General features: G+C 38.5%; 1 protein-coding gene across 5 annotated transcripts in view; it reads left to right on the top strand.

The window, feature by feature from the left end:
* BANK1 (B cell scaffold protein with ankyrin repeats 1) overlaps positions 1–22,017 on the top strand; it is a 348,964-nt gene that overhangs the window by 95,878 nt on the left and 231,069 nt on the right. For all 5 annotated transcript variants that reach the window (XM_075201122.1, XM_075201104.1, XM_075201133.1 and 2 more), the window contains one exon: positions 3,249–3,391. In XM_075201122.1, the coding sequence (XP_075057223.1) occupies positions 3,249–3,391 (143 nt within the window). The remainder of the gene's footprint in view (positions 1–3,248; positions 3,392–22,017) is intronic.

The following is a 22,017-nucleotide window of genomic DNA, read 5'->3' as shown; positions in this document are numbered from 1 at the left end:
TACATTGTTTTCAGCATAATGTCCTTGTACGGTTGACAATTATCTACAATTTACTCCATTTTTTTTTCTATTTTTCCACCTGAAAATATAACTGAAAATGATAATTTTTTGTTATTCCAGGCTTCCAATACTCACAAATTAACATAACAAGTGAGTGTAGGTTCCAAGAACATTTTTGGAGCCCAAATGGAATTATGGGTGGCATAAGAGTAAATATAGTCTCAAACTTACTAGCAATATTCATAAAATCACTCTCAAACATTACATCCTTTTTAAAGAGGGTGAAAAGCCTATATCAGAAACTGTAACTTAGCAAATTCAGATATATATGGTTAATTAAAACACATAATACCAAAAATAACTAAGAACATGTTTACAAATGCTGGCTTATAAGAAGTAAATGTACATGCATTTCTGGCCCAGGAGCAATTAGTTCTCTCTACATCCTATCCTTAGCTGATATAGCAGACAAATTCCAATAACAGGTAAAAATGGCAATTGACCTGGGGCCAACAAGACAGGGAACCCTCCATTGTAAACCCTTCATTGTACTTTCTACTAAAGTAGAGTCTTCTCATTCCATTGATTTTTTGCTCATCCAAGATCTTTTCAGTCAAATTAAAAATCTTTACCCTAACCCTTACACCTGTCCCTATCGCAAGCTTACACCTTAAACTAGTCAAAGTCCTAATATATATCTAAATCCTAATAATAAAACTAGGTCAATGTTTAAACAAATCTCTAAAATATTTAAGTTCTCATCTTGCCTTCTAAATGTGTAATCACCTGAACAAAACCCTTACCACGTAGTGGAACAAATTATGTTTCAACTTTTCCAGCTCTCATCAGATAAAGTCACTTTAGTGAAATAGGAATAGAATTACTGATGTCTAATGACTAAATTTCTATATTTGTAAAACTTAAGATATTTGGTTATAAATCCATTTTTCAGATATATAATAAGCTTACCTTAGAATATGTGATATGGAATCTAGCAGACATAGTCACAGACCTAGTGAGCATATACAATACATAGTTGATCACTGGCAGCTGATAAGTGACTGTTCCATGCCAGGCACTAGCATTTATACCCAAGCTGAGTGACATCACAGAAGCTATTTATGATGCAAGTCAGTGACATAATCAGCCTAGTCAAAGGAGCTAAATCACAACCTGTTTGGATTTTTGACATGTATAGAGGGAAATTGTATGCCTGTAGACAACATTATAATGGGAGTTTCATTTTAGATATTAATATAATAATATAATTGTGTTCCCAGCAATGCATTTTTTGAAGCCTAATGTAAATAGTGTTACAAAGACCCGAAAATGGTGTTTCAGGGCAGATATGTTAGTCCCAGGTTTCTGACCTACATATTTCTAAAACCCCAGGGGGATTGTTTTGTGTGGGAAGAAGCTTCCCAAAAGAGTGTGTTCAGCTTTATGAAAAAGCTAGTATGTTCCCTGGGGTGTAAATGGAGAGAGAATGGTGGGCTATTTACAAGGCCCAGTCCAGGTCTTCTGTTCTTCCAGTCTTACAGGAGACTGATAAATGTTGTACCTGCAAGTTGTGTTTTTAAAGGGACTGCAAGGTCTCAATAGGAGATAGCCTGATATATATTGTGAATAAACTATATGTACTGGAACTTCTTAAGTTTTTGTTTATTTGATAGTCAGGAACGACGTGTTTACTTAGTGCCTGACAGGCAAAGTGTTTATTTTGAAGTTCTCCTTATTTTTTTCTGCTTAATAAAACTGGCTAAGGCCAGTTGTACCAAAACCCAGGACTTGGGTGACTTCTCTGCTGCTGTATACTACTATCTACCCCAGGAGATGGCACATGTTCCTCTCACCTGGTTACAATAGTAAGAAGAAAGAAAAAAAATATTAACATAGTAAAAATAAACAAATTTTCCCGAGATGCAATTTGTAGATTTTTTGGGTACTTGACCAAAACTGAAAAGATCCATGTGTGCATTGCTTATAGCTGGTTTCACTGCAACTCCTGAGGAATGTGCTCTATACTTTTTAAGTCCTTACAATTTTTCAGAAGTTTAAACGGTATCCTGAAAACCAGGTGTAAGCAATGCAGCCACTAAATGCACTCTGATAGCATGGAAAGCTACTGGTGCTGAGGAGTTAAAACCCAATTATGTTCGCAGAGAGAATGTATGCTAAAAACTAAACATGCCATGTAGGAACACTTAACATAAATGACCCTTAGAGTAAGCAAACAACATATTTGTGAAGATTAAACTTTAACTTAATTGCCCTATTGCTAACTTAATTGCTCTATTCCTAACTGTTACATTTACATCCTAATTCAAGCTTAAATCATAAACTTAGTGCTAAGAACTATCCAATTACTAGCAGAGTTTTTCGCTCAGTAGTTATAGAAATATAATACTGTTAACTTTATACACATTTGGATATAGCTGTAATTTACCTGCCCACGGATGTACTTTGGAAAGTGGGCTCTCATCAATAGTTTAAAGCAGACCTGCTTATCTATTTTTATCTCTTATGTCTTCAAGGCCTTCTACTCACCTTACCTGGTGTGTGTGTTTGATTTTCATGGTTTGAATTCCACCTTCATGTTTCATCAAACATTAGCATCTTTTTAATGAATCTATTTAGTCAACCACAGCTTTACCTATTAAACTGTTTTACTGCTACATCTACATACTGTACATTGCTGTCGACACTGCTGTGACAAAGCCTTTGGCAGAGAAGCACATTTCTAGACATGCTCCAAGCAGTGTAATGAACAGATTCACACACACAAATGTGACACAGAGAAAAAAACTGTACCAATGCCCCCTCACTCTCAGGTCTGTAGCAAATATATAACTAGTGCAAGCAATGCCAACATGGCGCATTTCATTGGGGTGATACTTATCTAGTCTGGCATGTCTTAAATACATTAACATCCATAATGAACTGTTCCCAATACAAATGTTTCACTGGCGAACTGGATCATGTTGTCATTGCTTCCACTACAGTGCATGAGGACCTTCTTGGTACTAATGTACCAATGTACATAGGTACAAGGTACTAGGTGAATTCTACCAACCCAGCTGAGTATAATATAAGCTTAACATGCCTAATTACTTGTCTTCAACAAGTACTTTACCACTTTAATAAAGTGTTTTTCATTACATTTTCTATGTATCATAACATGTACATTTTTATGTTATTTATATAATATTTATGTTTGTTTAACTTCTTATTTCTATTTTTTTCCCAAGATTTCCCTCCTGGTCCAGTCACGGTGAATGTTTGCTGTGTAGATGTCATCATAGCCACAGCACAAATTGAATACTTCTCAGCAGTTGAAGACCTTAAACTTCGTCTTTCAAAAATTGTTGATCCAATAACTTTTTTTTGTCAGGTAAAAAGATAATTGCATTACAGAACATTAGTTATTGTTTTCTGTCAATAATATTAGTTGTGGTTTCAAACAATGTCATATTCTAATAACAAGTAAATATAGGCGTAAGCTCTGTGAGTGCTTGACCACCACCACTATGTGCTATCACAGTCAATAACCATGTCTATGCTTAGCATTTCTCAATAATTTTGGGAGGTGGAGGAGGTAACATTATCACCTCCAATCAGGGCTGCCACCAGAAATTGCAGGGCCCAGTACAAATGTAACAGGCAGGGCCCCCCCCTTACATTTGCCTCTCCCCGCCCCATGCTCTACAGTTAACCCCATCCCCATCTATCCCCTGCAGTAGTTTACTTACCTCTCAGCGCTGTGACGTTACTAATTACATGACGTCAGCGATACTGCAGGAAGCCTCTCTGCCTTGTTGCTGCTCTCCGTCCAGGAGCCAGGCACCTGGTTGGCTTGGAATGGAGCAAATGGCGGCAGCTGTGGGACCCCGACATCTTGGGAGTGGAGGCAGACATGCTGCCTACAAGGGGACCACTACTGCATCCTTAACTACACGCAGAGGTCTCTCCCCACACCACCTCTCACATCTCAGGAGCAGCTGCTGCCAAGAAATGGCGCCCGCTATCTTTCTTAGTTTACTGCGGAGGCCCCCTCCCCTAATAAATTTGTTTGGGCCCAGGTCTGGTCGGGCCCCACTCTACTATTGGGTCCCATACTGCTGTACTCCATACAGGTGAGAAAACTGAGACTGCAATATCTTCAGTTGCTGTGACTAGAACTGCCCCTGTGTATGAATCCACCTATTGGGCATAAGTTACGCAAAAAAAGTATGCAACTTTTCCATAGTTCTGCTCATATACAAATCCAGGCGTTTCTCAAGATACTCGAAAGATTGAATAACCAACGCACCAGGGAATCACGTACTCAGTCTACTATCACCCAATTATATGGTTATCTGGTGACTGAGTTGGTGCACCCTACACATGTAATACTAATTTATATTGATTAAAGAGGACAGACAGAGAAAGATCATTTTCAGTAGGGGTACTCTGTGATTGTAGAAAATATTAAAACATATACTTTATTTCTTAATTTAAAATAGTAATGGAGTCCCTAAATAGTACCTGATTTGCTAGTGGCGAAATAAAACACAAAAATAATAAACAAAATTGCTTGAGTATAAATAATAACCAATAAATGATTAAAATGGCAGAGAAACCACCAGGCCTCACTGTGTTATTAAATATTAGCCTATGGTAATCCAAGGTATAATTCCTTATAATAAGGGAAAATAGTGTCCGCACGCTGTCTAAGCAACTGTAATGTTCTACAGGAGCAAAAGGGACAATATTTAATCAACCCTTCATTGTGAATACCTAGTATCGTAAATAGGTCATTCCGGGTCACTCTATGAGTTGCAGAGATATTGGTATCAAGTTATAATTTTGGCAGTATGGAAAACAACAACGATATACCTTGCTGTGTAACACTGTTAGATATTCAAATCTATGATTGCATCTACATTATAAGGGTTACTGGGCTCAGTATAACTCCTAATAAAGCAACCACTGGGCTCATTTCTACCCCAATTGATTCATACACGTTTCACTGCCTTTAGATTGATAACTGGCACTATTATTGTTTCAATTGGCTCATCTCTAAATAGCTATGATTACCACTAGACTGCTTTCTATCGTAATTTTTGTTTATATAACACATCGAGGCTATCGCCCACTCGCGTTTCGCTTACTCGCTTTGACCAGGCAAACTTTCTCAAGATACGTTACGTTTTGAATACAGGTGGAAATATTTGCTATATAAACAGTGCGTTCTTTCCGTAAGCATGGACCCACATACAGACTGGAGTATTATTTTTGATCATTTGCTCTATGTTTACTACATGCATATTTAATTATGTGTAAATGCATATAACTTTTATATGGTCATAAATAAAAACAACAACTGATAACAATATAATAACTAGCCAACTAAAATAAAAAAAAACTGTAATCTTATACAAGATAATCCATATATTTGAGAATGTGGTTTTTTTTAATTTCACAAATTATTTTAAAATAACTAACTAAATTAATAAATCTCACTGTATACAGTTGTTCTGTGCTAGCTACTGAGACGCAAGCGTGAAAGATAGTTATCAAAGACAATGCCATGTAGGTCATCAACCTGCTCTGTAGCAGGTGCAAAAAATACGGCTGAAAACATCCATTCTTATGTTAATCACAGGATCTGACTGAGCCGTATCTGCGTGAACACGTCCTTACTGTACTTACTGTCTCAGATGCGGATATGAATTCCGTACAGCTGTGTTCATTTGCATAAGTTTGGTGTATGGGCATGTGCAGTGCTAATTCACATAAGCTACACTACGCAAACGGGTGTACGTCCGGACTTGAATCAGGCGTTCTGTATCTACTCTCTTAGAGAACTAAATCCCTCCTTAAATGACACCTGCTGTAGATGGGGGGAAGAGATCATAGTGAACTTTTTTTCGTTAGGTATAAATCTTTTAATTATTAATAATTATTATAATTACGTATAATATTCAGCTCATTTGATATACAGCCTTTCTTATATTAATGTCCAAAAGTGGCTTTATATGCTTATGAAGTTATAATATGTCACATGGAAATTTGTTTGCATTGTATGTATCCTTTCAAATAAAATAGCGTGTTCTATTATCATTCATTTTAGGCTCTGCGTGCTTTCCACAGTGTTCTTTAATGGGTCTATTTATGTCCAGGGGATAAATGTATCAAGCTGCGAGTTTCCGGCGAGTTGTTGCCTATAACAACCAATCAGACTCTAGTTATTATTTATTTAGTACATTTTATAAAATAATAGCTAGAATCTGATTGGTTGCTATAGGCAACATCTCCACTTTTCAAACCCGCCGGAATCTCACAGCTTGATACATTTACCCCCCGGTTTATATTTAAAAAATGTTACTAACATTAATAACAGCATTTCCATTTCAGTATTGTACTTGATTTTTTAATCAGTGTGTATCTGAATATTTCTAGTAGTGTTTTATGTAAGGCAATATTTAGTTAAATTGTATTAGCATTATTCAGCATAACTCCAATAAGCAAGTAAAGTTGAAATTACACTTCTGCTTTTCAAAGTTTTGCGAAGTACAGCTTCCCATCACATTCAGAGGAACAAATACTTCCACGTAAATGAAAAATTGTTTCTATCTATCCAGTAAATGGGTTTTACTTCCAAATACATTTCAAATAAACCAGCTGTATCAATTGTTAACATAAAGGGCTAGATTTACTAAGCTGCGGGTTTGAAAAAGTGGGGCTGTTGCCTATAGCAACCAATCAGATTCTAGCTTTCATTTATTTAGTACCTTAGTACCTTCTACAAAATGACAGCTAGAATCTGATTGGTTGCTATAGGCAACATCCCCACTTTTTCAAACCCGCAGCTTAGTAAATCTAGCCCAAAGTTTGTCTTGAACGTATGTCTAACTATGTATATTTGCCTTGTGGGAGGATTGAATCTGGCTCATCAATAAACATCTCTGCTGACAGCAATAGTAAAGCTGGCAATACAGTCCTACAGCCAGATTCCATGATGAGCCCTTTTGTGGCCATATTGTAGGTCCAAATGCAGACTTCTGTTTGTACAAATCTGGAGCCGAACAACTAAAATGCAAATGATCTCACACAGCCAGGTGATTGCATACAAATACAGATGCTCTCATCCAGTGACCAGATTTTCAGAACTGCCAAATCAGAATATGGCTTGATCAGGATATGTAACCAGTTTCGGTCAGGGGCGGATCTAGAAAACTGTTGTACCCGGGGCGATTTAGGGGTGGCAATTTAGGCCCAGCCCCCTGTCTAACATCTTAGGCTGCCGACGGCTGCACACTATGTGCAGGTCCGTCCAGCCGTGACAGGCATGGACAGTGTGCTACCCGACTGCTCTGATTGTGTTTTAAACACAATCAGAGCAGCCGGGCAGCACACTGTCCCTGCCTGTCACGGCTGGATGGACCTGCACATACTGTGCAGCCGTCGGCAGCAAGTGTCTGCTAGGGGGGGAGATTGCCCCGATCGCCCCCCCCCCCTGGATCCGCCACTGGTTTCGGTCCACAAATATGCCGGTTTGGATTTTTAAAATAAAAATAAAGCATAAAATTGGACTAGATTGTCATGTGTGTATCTTAGCAGCGCCATCACCTGACTGAAATGGAGAGGATTGCAAGGCAATAGGTTAAAATGTTTTAGTACTGTAGAATATAGCCCTTGGCGTTCTACCAATAAATAAGCTAAAATGTTTTAGTGAATATTGTACTTACATATAACCAGAATTTGGGACTGATTTAGAGTCTGTGCTACATAAATATGCAACACCCGTAAAACTGGTGGCATCGCGTATGTGCGCAAGTTAATACTATATCTTAGCTTGAGCATATCTTAGACTTGTGGTGTTTGGTTCTTTGAGAGGTGTGTCAGGTGCGTTCAGGTGTAGGTTCAGTATAGTAACAGAGTAAGAGACGCAAGTCAATCATGGCCCTTAGAGAAGTCAATTTTAGCTTGCAAAAATACTTAAGAAATTTCTTTTAGTAGGTTTATATTTGCACATTCCATAAGCCTGGCATAATTTTTCATCTTGATGATGATAATGATGGTGATGGCCATATGTTTGTGATGGACATATTCATAAGCTAGATGTCAAGTTTCACATAGCTTCACATTTTATATACAACTCTAAACCAAACTCTTCAAGTCTAAATTTAATGCTATGTTTTATGAAATAGTACAATATATTTTACTATATACTATAATACTATTATGCCATAGTTACTTTTGAGTGGTAAGTACCAACCATTCTTCAGATACACAAACAGCATGTCACCCCACTTTATCATGATGACAAAATAAGTATACAGAGAAATATTTATTTTAACACAGTAAAGTCATTTGATAAAAACCATAAGTATTTTGGAGTTTGCTTAGTGCGGTACATTCAGTAAAGCAATTACAAAGTATTGTGCCAATTTTAACAGTATTATCAGTGGCATTTTAATAGTCCAAAACTGGGCCAAAAATGCTAGTTCCTGCACCCATCCAGAAGGGAGCCATTGTCCCATGTGATCCAGTCACATAAAGTAAGTGGCACACTCACACTGTCCATAGGTGGAATGCAGAAATACATAGCTTTCCAAAGGGGATAGCCAGCATAGGAGCATTAGTACTGCAGGAAATTTTCCAGAGTGGAGCTCTGGTGCTCAGATTAAAAAATCACCAGTTTATAAACTGGGCCCCATAGATAAGCAACATTTCTCCAAACTGAGTTCAGCAGAGCAGGACATTTTACCGAGTTGCAGAGTTCTGGAAATACAGTCTTCATGTTACACTTTTGCTTTCCCATTCAGCAGAATGTTACTGCTATTGTAATTGTAAATTTGCATTTCGCCAAATTGCTCAAATGACCGTCAATTAATTCTGCTGTGTGGTGTGGTTAAAGTAGGACTGAGAACAAAAAAGGCGAAATGCTAAAAGTGACATGTATGAAATTTGGCAGGTAACTACAGAATGAAGTGAATATTTGGTGAAATAGTTATAAAACTTTTACTCATCACTCATTATCCACAGGGGCTGAGAGAGTATTTTCATTATTATTATTATTATTATTATTATTATTATTAACATTTATTTATATAGTGCTAGCATATTCCATAGCACTTTAAATGAGACTGGGTATTACAGACAGACAGGACAATAGGGGTTTGATACATGAGGTTAAGTGCTATATATTGCATATTGGTCCAGCCAAATTGCAAAAGGTAGAAAGTGCTTAGTTGGCCATGATCCAGACACACAGCAATGTTGATCAGGTTGTTCAGAGGGTTGATTGAGTATAGATAGAACACATGTCTTATGTGAACTGTGTAGAAGCTGGTAATCAGTACCCTAGGGGGGTTAAGAGAGTGTTTGGAATTTTGTGAGGAATTTGATAAGCTAGCCTGAAGAGGTGGGTTTTCAGAGACTACTTGAAGGTTTGAAGACTAGTGGAAAGTCTTGTTGTGCAAGGGAGGGATTTCCGAAATAGTCCTGTAACCGTGAATGGGAGTATGTAATGAGTGTGGATGAGAGACGCAAATCTTATAAAGAACGGAGGTCTTGAATTGGGAGATATTTTGAGACAAGTGAAGAGATATAAGTGTGTGCAGTTTTGTTGATGGCCTTGTATGTTAGTAGAAGCATTTTATATGGGATTTTGTAAAAAAAAAAAAACAGGCAACCAATGTAGAAACTAACAGATCGGATCAACAGTGGAAGAACTATTTACAAAAAAAAATCAATCTAGATGCTGCATGCAAAATATATTGTAGTGGTGAGAGTCTGATTCGATGAAGGACGGAATTGCATTGTAAATGCAGGAGACATTGAGTACATGAATTAAAGTTTTTGCAGTGTCTTGAGTGAGATATGTGTGTATTCTTGAAATGTTTTTTAAATGTATGTAGCAGGATTTAGATATAGATTGGATGTGGGGAAAAAAGATAGTTCTGAGTCAAGGATCACACCTAGGCAGCGAGCTTGAGGGGTAGGATTTATGGTCATGTTGTCAACAGAAATAGAAATATCAGGCAGGAAACTTCTGTTGGCTGGTGAGAATGTTATTAGCTCTGTTTTTGAAAGACTGAGTTTGAGTTGGTTAGAGGACATCCAAGATGACATGGCAGAAAGACATGCAGTGTCACACGGCGGACCTTCGGTTTCTACAACCGCGGTCCGACACACTTAGCTGCCTACCGCTGACCTCCGTGCTCTGGCTGTCGGCGTCCTGTTTTTGGGTCTGCGCATGCGCGGACTCGATCCTCTATGTCCTCTGCATGCTTTCTATTGGAAAACCAATCTCGGCTCCAAACTTTAAAAGGCACTTCCCCCTGCAGCTCAGTGCCTGTTGATCGTGTTACCTGCCTGGTATCAGACGTGGCTCCATTGCCTCCTGTGCGTTTCATTGGTCTTCAAAGCTCACGCTCTACCTCACTCCGCTGTACTGCTGACTACAAGGACTTACGCTTCATCTCACCCTGCTATACCGCTGTCTACAAGATCTTACGCTCCATCTCATCCCGCTGTACCGTTGTCCACAAAAGCTTACGCTCCATCTCACTCCGCTGTACCGCTGGCTACAAGAGCTTACGCTCCACCACTCAGCTGTACCGCTTGTCTACAGAGCTTACGCTCCACCATTTCGCTGTACTGCTTGTCTACAGAGCTTACGCTGCACGACTCCGCTGTAATGCTTGTCTGCAGAGCTTACGCTCCACCACTCAGCTGTACTGCTTCTCTACAGTGCTTACGCTCCACCACTGCACTGTACTGCTTGTCTACGGAGCTTACGCTCCACTTCTCCGCTGTACTACTTGTCTACAGAGCTTACTCTCCACCACTCCTAGTTCCTCAAATTGCCTACAGAACATCTCTCTTGCTGTTACCTGCTATCTGCTAGTGCCTTCCTTCTCATTCCCCTAATAGATCTCGCCTGATACTCCTAGTAGGGGCTGCGACCTGCAGGTGGACACAGCTAAGTCCAAACAACCTTGCGGCGGTCCCTGGTGAACACCGTCCGTTCGTTAGAAACCGCGACTTGCTAGGAGTACCGCAAAATTGGGCAGATCAAGAATCCTATGAGCAGAACCGTGACACTCAGTATGAGGGGCAAACACAGATGGTGAGAGATCCTGAGAGGATAGATAATTTTGGGTATGATACTGAAATCCAAAGGAGCTTATTAGTTTTACAAGAGAAGTGGTATAGATGGAGAAGAGAAGAGGACATAAGACTGAGACTTGTGGTATGCCAACTGATGGAAGTGGAGAAGAGTTTGTTCAGAGAACACTGAGAGAGCAACTAGATAGTTAGGATGAGAACCAGGTTATAACTGTGTCCTGAGGATTGTAGCATTTGTATTAGAAGAGAGAGGTCAACAGTGTCAAATACAGCAGAGAGATCCAGGATAATTAGAAGTGAGTAATTGCCTTTAGATTTAGCAGTGATTAAATCACTGACAAGCTTTGTCAGGGCAATCTCTGTCGAGTGTTGGGAGTTGGTAAGGACAACCTGACTGGTTGTATGATGAAAGAATGTGCATTAGATGAGTGTAGGCAATTCTCTCAAGAAGTTTGTTGGGGCATGGGAGCTGAGAGATGGGACGATCATTTGAGAGAGAGTTTGAGTTTGTAGGAAAGATCATAGATTTTGGTAAAGTTTGGGATGAGTACAGGAGACAGGAATTGACTGATTTGTGAAGGTATGTGATCAAGAGGACATGTAGTAGAATAGGAAGATAAAAAAAACAGTAGATACTTTTCACCTTCATTTGTGGGATCAAATTAAGAGAAGGTGCCAGAGGATGTAGGGAAGGGATTGAGCTAGTTGTTTGTCAAGGAAGAAAATACCATTTCATGTCAGATCTTATCAATATTGTCCCTGAAGTAGGAAGTAAGATCTTGGGTACCAAGATAAAAGACAGAGGGTTTACAGGTGGATGATTAAGAAGTGATTTAAATGTATAAAAATTAATTTGGGGTTAGATGACTTTGCTTGCTTGAGGACAGTTTCCTCGTTATGTAACTGTCTCTATAACATTTAGGTGACAAGGATACTGAACAAAGCCGTCTGTGCATAATACTGTATGTATCCCAAGTGTTAAGACGAGTCAACACATTTGCATACAGCACACACTATCTATGCTCTCTTGTAAGCAGAAAGAGCATAGAAAAACTCAGATTTAGGGGTCTATTTAACAAATTGTGGTAGCCTAACGGTCCAGATAAAATGGCTATTTCCTCGCAGGTCTTCTATTATTTCATCAAGGGGTTAATTCAGGAGAAATCAGAGATATCTCCTGCAATAGTTTACTTTCCCTTACTTTTTCGATGGTTACCGCAGTCCCCAAAGACATCTATGAGGAATTCATTGTGAATATTCCTTCAATTGAAAGATGTTGTTATTAATACGTTATGACTGCAGCTCTTAACAAGTCTCATAAGCATGGTCTCTATAGGTTCATTATTAAAATGTGGTTCCCACAATCGCCCCCCCTCCCCTGAATCCACCCCTGCTCCTGAGCTAGTGAATTGTACTAAATTTGATTATAATGCACGTTTTTGCATTTTAAATACTCCTCTTATATAACTACTACCTTTTATAGTCCTGGAAATAAGAAACACAAGATAAAATTTGCATCTATTATGCAGAAAAATTATATCGTATATAAAAGTAGGTAAGAGTGCACACTAAAAATAAAGGCTCTCACAATGAAATTTTTTAATTTTCCATTAAGAGTAGAAGTCACTGAAACACGAAATGTAAAAAAGTAATTGAGGTTTTACCAGGAGGTCCGTACTAAAGTAAAAGGTCACTGAGAAACCTGACAAGTGCGCTTACTCTTGGCAGTATAATCAAATGATGAATATGTCTTTGCAAACTGAAAAGGTGGCACATAATGATGAGTTTGGAAAAAGCAGCTCTTGTCTTTTCAGTTATTTCTAACCCGTTACTGAAGTGGCCACTCATGACTTTACTTTTAGCAGGATACAAAAGTATTTTAACTTGTTTACTGTATTTAATTGCTACCTTCTAGCACAATGTATATATTTGTAATATTTATTTAATATGTCAATTTACAAGTATACAGATATAGAATAACATGAACAAACACAAAAATCTAATTGAAATTGCTATGTATCAGGTAGATAAATGTAATGGCTTGAAGCGTTACACACTCACAAGTGATAGATGCAAAACCATCAGGGCACAATATTAATATGGTCAATATATAATAGACGATGGATAGCCAAATAAGGCACCTTGGTAATTGCTTTTCCTAACAGAAATCGACTTATAGTCTGGTCAATGGTATGGTTAAGGTTCTGCGGAGCCTACAAAATCAGTAAAGAGTTCCTGTAAAAAAAATATTTGCAGAAGTTGAGTAATAACCTTTTGTGAGCTGCTTGTCTGTCCACAAACCAAGGAACTTTCTACCCTTTCAAACTCATGTAAATATCTGGTCCGCAAATCGAAATCTTGGTTTTGCATAGAGGAATAATATGAGGTGCATAAGTTGTGCCTAGCCTCTATTTAGTTTTCAACGGCCCAAGACAGCCAGACCCTCCCATCAGAACATACACATTTTTGCACCCAAGCAGAGCCAACAGTTTCAATTACAATATCCATGTGCATTGAAAAAATAGGTGCAAAAGGTAAAAATGGAACTTACACTGTGGGGGCCACACTTTAATAATTAACTTTTAGAGACCACAGTTATCAGACTTGTTAAGAACTGCAGTCATAACTAATTAATAACAATGGGACTGATTCATTAAGGATCTTAAATTAAGAAGTTTCTTATTTAAGTCTCCTGGACAAAACCATGTTACAATGCAAGGGGTGCAAATTAGTTTTCTGTTTTGCACATAAGTTAAATACTGACTGTTTTTTCATGTAGCACACAAATACTTGATAGCTTATTTGTACACTGAAATTTAAAGTTGATATTTGTGTGCTACATGAAAAAATAGTCAGTATTTAAGTTATGTGCAAAACAGAAAACTAATTTGCACCCCTTGCATTGTAACATGGTTTTGTCCAGGAGACTTAAATAAGAAACTTCTTAATTTAAGATCCTTAATGAATCAGGCGAAACATCTTTCAATTGAAGGAATATTCACAAATATATGTTTAAAAGTCTATATGAAAATGTAAAGGGAAACTAAATTCCAAATTGAATTGTTCAGATATGAATCATGAAGGAAAAAAATACATTATGCAGTGTTACTTGACATTTCACCACTTCTCTGTTAAAAAGTAAAGCATCACTTTCCCACTCCATTAGAGACAGCTGAAACCCCTCCCACATCTGTAGGATTGTAAAAAAACAGAAGACATTTACGAAACCAAGAAACAAGCAGTTTTTCTATTTGTGCAAATGTGCCTAACTGTCCATCTAGCATGTTCATATGTGTACACCCATTTCCTACACTTTGGAGCTGCCGCATAAACATCAATCTCTGCCCAAATGGGAATGTGCACGGTGGAAAGAAATAAAATGTTACCTCAAAGTGCTGCATATTAACACATTCTTTTATTTATTTAAAGTTTACCAGTTTTCCCCTAATATACTGTGGTTTAACTTCATTTATGTGTTAAATGAATCATGACAGGGGGGGAACAGTGGGACTGTGCTCTTGGAGGATGCAAAACATATTGGGCCTGAGTCATTAAGGAGCATATCTGCCGTTTTTTGCGTATCATCCGCACATTCATTTTGCGCATGCCCAGAACCGGAGCATACGCCAAGGAACGCAGCCGCGTCCATGTCATCTTGGAGCGCAAAGGACATGTACTTCACCCTACGATTTCATGGAGGGAACGTGGTTTGGAAGGGGCTGATACATGTAGGCGATATACAGTTAGGGCATTCCGTGCAGCAAGGTCCAAGTTAGGTTCAGACACATGCAGAAGTAAGCTGGTTTTATGCCGTATTTCTTGCTTCAGCTACAGGGCTAGTCTAAGCCCCAAGTACTAGTTGTGACAGCTGAGTTTGCATGCTAAAAAATGTGTTTGCAATCAGGAACAATTGTAAAAATGTATGTTATGTATAGTACACATTAAGAACGGTCTAATAATTGTTTATCATGGAAAAAAAAAAATATATATATTTTTTTAAAAAATGTACAAGTTTTCTTATTAATGCCTATATTATTGAAAGGTAACATTATTTGAATATTTTTTTTTATTCTGTGCGCTCTTTAGTGAGTTTATATTCTTCATAGGTATTGTACCTATCCTGCAGTGTCTGTCTAGTAGAGCAGATTAAACCTACATCTGTAGTAATCACCTCACGTATCTTCGCTTCCGCTACTTGATGACTTTTGGCATATGGATAATGGATTTATGGAAGTTCTAACACAATTGTACGTTGCGCTCAGTATGTGTGCCTTAAGGACTCACGCCCATTATATTGTATAGGAGTATAGGAGGACTCCTTACACTAATAATATCCAAGTCCCTATATGAGGAGGAAAATGCTTTGCAAGTTATTTACAACTCATCTAATTTAAATAATCTCAACCCTCAAAATCAATTGTTTGCATGTGGACGCACTATAAGGTGCATTTAATGTTGGACTGGGACATATAGTGTGTCAGTGGTGCACTGCTGAAAGAAAGTGTGTGTGCGGTGCACCGCTGAAGGAGTGTATTCAGCCACCAGAGGGGGTGTGGTCAGTCACCAGAGGGGCGGAAGGAAAGTAGAATAACTGCTCCGGTCGCCTTACCTGAGTGGTTCGTGTTTCCTTTGGCAAAGTGTCAGAAGGCAAGAAAAATCATTCAGGTGACTGGAATAGTGATTCTTCTTTACTTCTGAATTAGTGCATGAGATGCATAGCAGGGTGGAGCAGGGATAGGCCAGAGGTACAGGATTTCTAGAAAGGGGTTTCCAAGCCATGCTGCTAGAGTCTGTATGATCAACATGCAAGGGACATTGATATCATTTTAACTCCTTCCCATCCACTTCATATACATGGGCAATTGACTACTCCTAAGTGAATGCAGCTCACCCTTCACAAGCAGAGAAGTGTGAATTGGGACATACCTTCCAACTGTCCTTGTAGTGGGGACAAAATCCAGGGCAGTTGGCTGACTGTCCTCCTCTTTTCTACCTGTTCTTGTAGTTTTAACTTCCTACGGCTGCTGGTGTCCCAAGCTCAGTTGCTACTTGACTGGATCCTGAAATGTTGGGGGAATTAAATAAAAGGAACAGGCACATGAAATATGAGTGAACCCTGTAGGCCTCTTTTGTGTGCTGAGAGCACCAGTGGCAAATAAAGATAATCTTGGATCCTGGGCTGAAGACTAGGAATGGGCAATGGGCTACTAAACCTGATTCCTCACTTACATCATGATTGTAAAGATGAGAATCCTAATAAATGTAAAGTACAGTCAAAATACTAAGTGCACTAAAATTTGCTCACAGCATGGTACAAATCGTTATGGCGCACCCAGCATAAACCTGTACACAGGACCCTACTTCCATGATCATTTTGACTTATTGTTACAGATTTTAAGGAATACAAATCACAGTGTAAACCCCCCCTTTCAAGTTCACACCACTCTGCTCACCCTGAAGGTTTCTCCGATCTCTGGAATGGTTTATTTACTAGTCAGCTTCTCCTCTTCTCTCTTCTTTGACTCGTGACCTACTGACATTGAAATGCTGTCGTGTTCAGTTTTAAGAATGCACCGAACAGTGCACAATCTGGGCCCTGCCCCCCCCACCCCTCCTAGTGTATAGCACAGGTCTCTCAGGCAGTGGGGTCTCCCAGGGACTTCCCCAGTAGCATGGTGGGCCAGTCTGACCCTGGGTGCACTCATGCCCCTTGCATGCACTTGCAAGGAGTAGTTCCAACTAATGGATGCAATATTTTGCATCCACGCAGAAGTCGCAATCTTGGCATACAAACCTTTGTTCTTCCCAGTAAAAAAATGAGCAGGTGATATCACAAAATGCCCTTTACACCTTCATAAATTACCTTTATTGTCCCAGTTGAATCTGCTACACGTGAAAAAGCTGAGACTACATCCATGTGAGCTCCTGTGACATCACTGGCCCCACTTCTGTATATGACTTAACCAATCTATATAGTACATTTCTTTGAAGCAAGTCTACCACCTGTTACTCATTCAGGGCCTGATTCATTAAGGGATGCATAGTAAACGGAATGTGCATTATTTTTAAAACGCATGTAAATTGGGTATACTCACGCCCGAATTCAACAAGGAGTGCATGTGAAGATGCATGTGCTGATGAATACGGGTGTAGGTCTGCTCTGCTCTACTACACAGGACACTGCAGGATATGTCCAATATACAATATATATGTAATGTAAACTCACAAAAGAACACACAGAATATTAAAAAAAATATTCTATTAATGTTCTTCATTAATAATATAGTCATTAATGGAAAAATATTAAAAAAATAGAAAAGTGTTTTTTATTTTTATTTTTTTATTTTCCATGAAATACATTTTTTATAATGTAATTAATGTCTACTGTACATTGATATCGTTTTACAGGTGCTCCTGATTGCACTAGTAATCGGCAATTAGACTAGACCTGTAGCTGGAGCAAGAGATATGGCTGAGTAACAAGTACTTTTCAGATGGTCAGAGCTGGAATCGTACACTGCTGTGTGCGTTCGAGATTTGCACCCCCTTACTGTACATTTACTACCGGTAAACGCCCCTTCCCCGGCCCAGTTCCCTCCCTGATATCATAGTCTGTTGTAAGTGTCCTTTGTGCTCGAAGGTGAATTGGATGTTGCTGCGTTCTGTGGCTTAAGGATGTGAAGGACATATAGAACATTAAGGAACTTAGGCAAGAAATTGAGTAAGTTTTCCTACTTAAGTTTTCTGGGCAAAACCATGTTACAATACAAGGGGTGCAAATTAGTTTATTATTTTGCACATCAGTTAAATACTGGGTTTTTTTGTCATGTAGCACACAAATACTTGATAGCTTATTTGTACACTGAAATTCAAAGTTGATCTAGGACATGCCCTACCCTAAATATAAATCTGCCATCATATTTTAAATTTATCCCCCCCTCTAATGCATCATGGTTTTGCCTTACTTGCTTTCATTTGATTAACTATCTTTAATGAATCAGGCCCTATAAGCACAAAATTGCTGTTTACGTCCCTTAATGAATCAGGCCCTTAGTGTCTGCTCTGTTAGAGATGCATCTCCCTCCTAACATGGCAACCTGCTGCAGAGGAGTGAAAGAGAGAAGATATTTCATATATAATTATTCAGCTCAATAGTACACAGCCTTTGTTCTATACTAATGAAAGAATAGTAGCTTTATTTGTTCTTTTTAAAAACAAAACATACAATTCCAGATGAAATCCTGTATTGTATGTGTATGCTCTATCATCAGCAACTTTAAGCTCTGATTTGCTGCCAACAAGAAGTCAAGTCAGGTGTCTACACAAAAAATGTTGTTGCCATAAATAATAGCATTTTCATTTCACTTGATTTTTTAAGCTATATATTTGTGAATATTTCTAGTTGTGTCACCGTTTTACCAATGTAAATTGTGGTAAAAATGTATCAGCACTACTGTAAACATAATATGAATAAGCAACTCGAATTGAAATGACACTTCTGCATTTAAAAAAAAAATACATCTCATCACATTTGAAGGAAAAGATACTTCCAAAAAATGAAGAGTTTCTATTTATAAGTATGTTTTACTTACAAAAAATACTTAAAATAAAACAGTTATATTAAGTAATATAAAGTTTTCCTTCACTGCATATTTGCACCTATACATACTTGATTTGCCTTGTGAGAGTTATGATTGAATCTGGCTCAGTGCAAAAACCTCTGCTGTCATCAATAGTAAAATTGCCCACCAACATGATGATTTGGTCCATAATCCTGCTCTCACGATGACTCCATCTATTGTAAGTTGACGACATGTGCTGGGTTCAGTGGCAGAGATCTGCCCATACAGGGCTTGGCCCAAACAACTAGAATACAATGGGTTTCATGCAGCCTGAACAGCAAATGACTGCATACACTTAAGATCAAATCAGAAAGACAAATCAAAGTCAATAAATATCATGTCAGTTTGGACTAAAAAAAGTCAACCTGGCTGACCAGATTGTCACAAGTGTCAATTTTAATAGCTTCATCATCTGTAAAGCAATAGGTTAATACTTATTTTATTTCATATTCTTCTTAAATGGCTGTGGCCATGAAGGGAGCATGAAAGGCCACACAGTTGTGAGGCTCTATTTACACTGCTTGTTCCCTGACAATACTGAAGTGCTTTTCTTACTCATTTCTTCCTCAAACCTCTTTCTGTGGTCTCTACATTGCACTGTGGAGCTCTCCCTATTTTATCTTTCCAGCGCTAAAGGCTCCATCTTGCCATCTGTCAGGGGTTACAGGCTCCTACCAGAGGCTTCTGTCCTCCATGCTGACCAGCGTGATCCATTGAGACATGCCCCCGCAACATAGGAGGCTAAGGCCAAGTGGGGTGACTCTTGGGGTAATATCTTTATCCCAGCAGTGGCTTAAGGATGTGAAAGACATGGTTTTAATCTGGCCACTTGAAATATAATCACTTGTTTGAAGTTGACAGCTGTAAGTAAACAATTCTGCTTTATGGTGAACTACTAATGTCAACACAAGGTTAACAAAATTAGCAGCCGTCATACAGGAACTTTCAACACAGTCTCACTTCTAAAGAAAAAAGCGCTTTGATACAATTTTAAAATCACTTCTCTGTATGAGGAGCTGATAGACAAGGTTTAAAACAGGCCTCTTATACTGGGCAATTACCTGTCCATTGTGACATCAATAGATATCTGCAGCAGTTTTTGCCTGCCCTTTGTTTCATTAATCATTATCTGTCACTACTGAACTGACATTCATTATAATATAATATGCTGTAGGATATGCTGCTGCCAATCTGCTTTGCATCCTGAGTTGCTAGCTCAATTTTATCTGTGAACATCCCTGGAAATAGCCTTTAAGGGATTCGGTTACTTATGAGCAGCAGTTAAATGGACTGCAAAACAGCACATAGAGGAGGTACAACATTTCTTCCTGGGTGTTGTTGGGACTGACTAGCGCAAAACAATTATTGTTGGTCATTCTGTCATACCTTGTGTGGCTCACAATATAGCTGTAACTCCAACTATGTCATTTATCATACAGACTACACTAATAAGAGGGTGGCTTAGTGGTTAGCACTTCTGGCTTATAGCACATGGGTCATGTATGTTTTCCCCGTGTTTGCGTGAATTTCCTCCGGGTGCTCTGGTTTCCCCCCACACTCAAAAAACCTACTAGTATGTTAATTGGCTGCTATTGAAAATATTGACCCTAGTCTGTCTGTGTGTATTTATGTTAGGAAATTTAAACTGTAAGCTCCAATGGCAGGGAGAGATATGAGTGAGTTCTCTGTAAAGCGCTGCAGAATTAGTGGCGCTAAATAAATAGCTGCTGCTGCTGATGATGATAATAATAGAATCTATTCTTCTAGTGGTGCTTGCTGGACAATATCTAGTTTCCCATCAGAGTCCCAAGGATGGCAGACTGGGAGCAGGGGAATTTTGGCTAATAGTGTGACACAGAAGCTTGCACTTCCACCGTACATTGTGACATATCAATGAAAATACGCACAATTGCTAAATGTCAGAATGCCCTCAGTGCTGAGACTGATTATCTGCAAACAAAGCTTGCTTGTATTACAATTTGACTAAAATAAGAGAGTAGCCCATGATGGTAGAGCAGATAATTGGTGTAATGGAAGACTCTCAGCGAATGCTGTAAAGAAATATCAGGGGCCATGAAGTAGATGTGGAGAACTGAAACAAGGGCAACAATATCAGAATGTTGGGTATCCTAGAAAGGGCTGAAAAATTAACCGAGACACCATTGCTGAAACATCCATATGTCCTAGCTCCCACTGTGCTTTCCCAATGTTTTCTGGGGGAAAGTGCATATTGAATAACTGATTTACTCCCTCCTGGTTATGCTGAATTCATTGATTCTGCATAAGCGCTACGGAATATGTTGGCGTTATATAAATAAATAAATGATGATGATGATGATGATGATGATAACTCCAGCCCCCACACACTCACACACACAAACTCCTATTTCAGGCATTTCTAGCTTTCAGTTTTCCGTTAATCCATTAAGAAACTCTGACATGTAAAATGCAACAAAGGACCCTCTTAGTGGTGGTTTATGGTTTGGTATTTCCCCTAAAATGTGGCTTATACCGGCATTCTCCAGTATAGATTCCTCCCAATTAAAAAGGATAGAGTATAATTACTTCCTGTCTATGATTGCTCCAAGAGGTCTTCAAAGCTTAGCTATGTAATACATATATTAATATTACTTAGCAACAGGCAGGCGATGAGGTATAAAATAACAAATGAAACACAGAGTCTAGTTCAAAGCACAGGACAAAAACAGGTAGGCAATAATGTACAAAATAATAATCCAAAGCCAAGTGTCAGGGAGGTCTACAAATACTGAAATCTAGAAGAATCACACCTATGTTTCCGCAAAAAAAACTCACCATGGGTAATAATAATAATAGCTACCAGACCTGGACTTATGTAAGTGAATTTGTTCTTACATGGCATGATATCACACTTCAAGGTGGCTGAGTGCCCTTATATCTGCCCTGAATTGGGTGCATCTGTGGAGAAGGTAAAAAAAAGTAATAGGAGTATTATTATTCTCTGAAGTTACAGTATTTCCAGTAGATAAATACAAGTTAAAAATAAAAGATAATAAGCTTTTAAAATATTTCACACCTAGCTAAACAATGCAAAAAGTAAGCAAATGTGCGCCCACTAAAATTAAGGGATACCACGGTGTGATTGTTTAATTTTTTATAACAGTATGAATATACTATACAAGTCATTCCACCTTCAAATGTAAAAAAATAATTGAGGTTTTACCAAGAGGTCCGTACTAAAGTAAAAGGTCACTGAGAAACCTGACAAGTGCGCTTACTCTTGGCAGTATAATCAAAT

Source organism: Mixophyes fleayi, chromosome 1 (genome assembly GCF_038048845.1).
Source record: "Mixophyes fleayi isolate aMixFle1 chromosome 1, aMixFle1.hap1, whole genome shotgun sequence".
NCBI classification, from domain to species: Eukaryota; Metazoa; Chordata; class Amphibia; order Anura; family Limnodynastidae; genus Mixophyes; species Mixophyes fleayi.
This window is presented reverse-complemented; position numbering and strand designations above follow the sequence as displayed.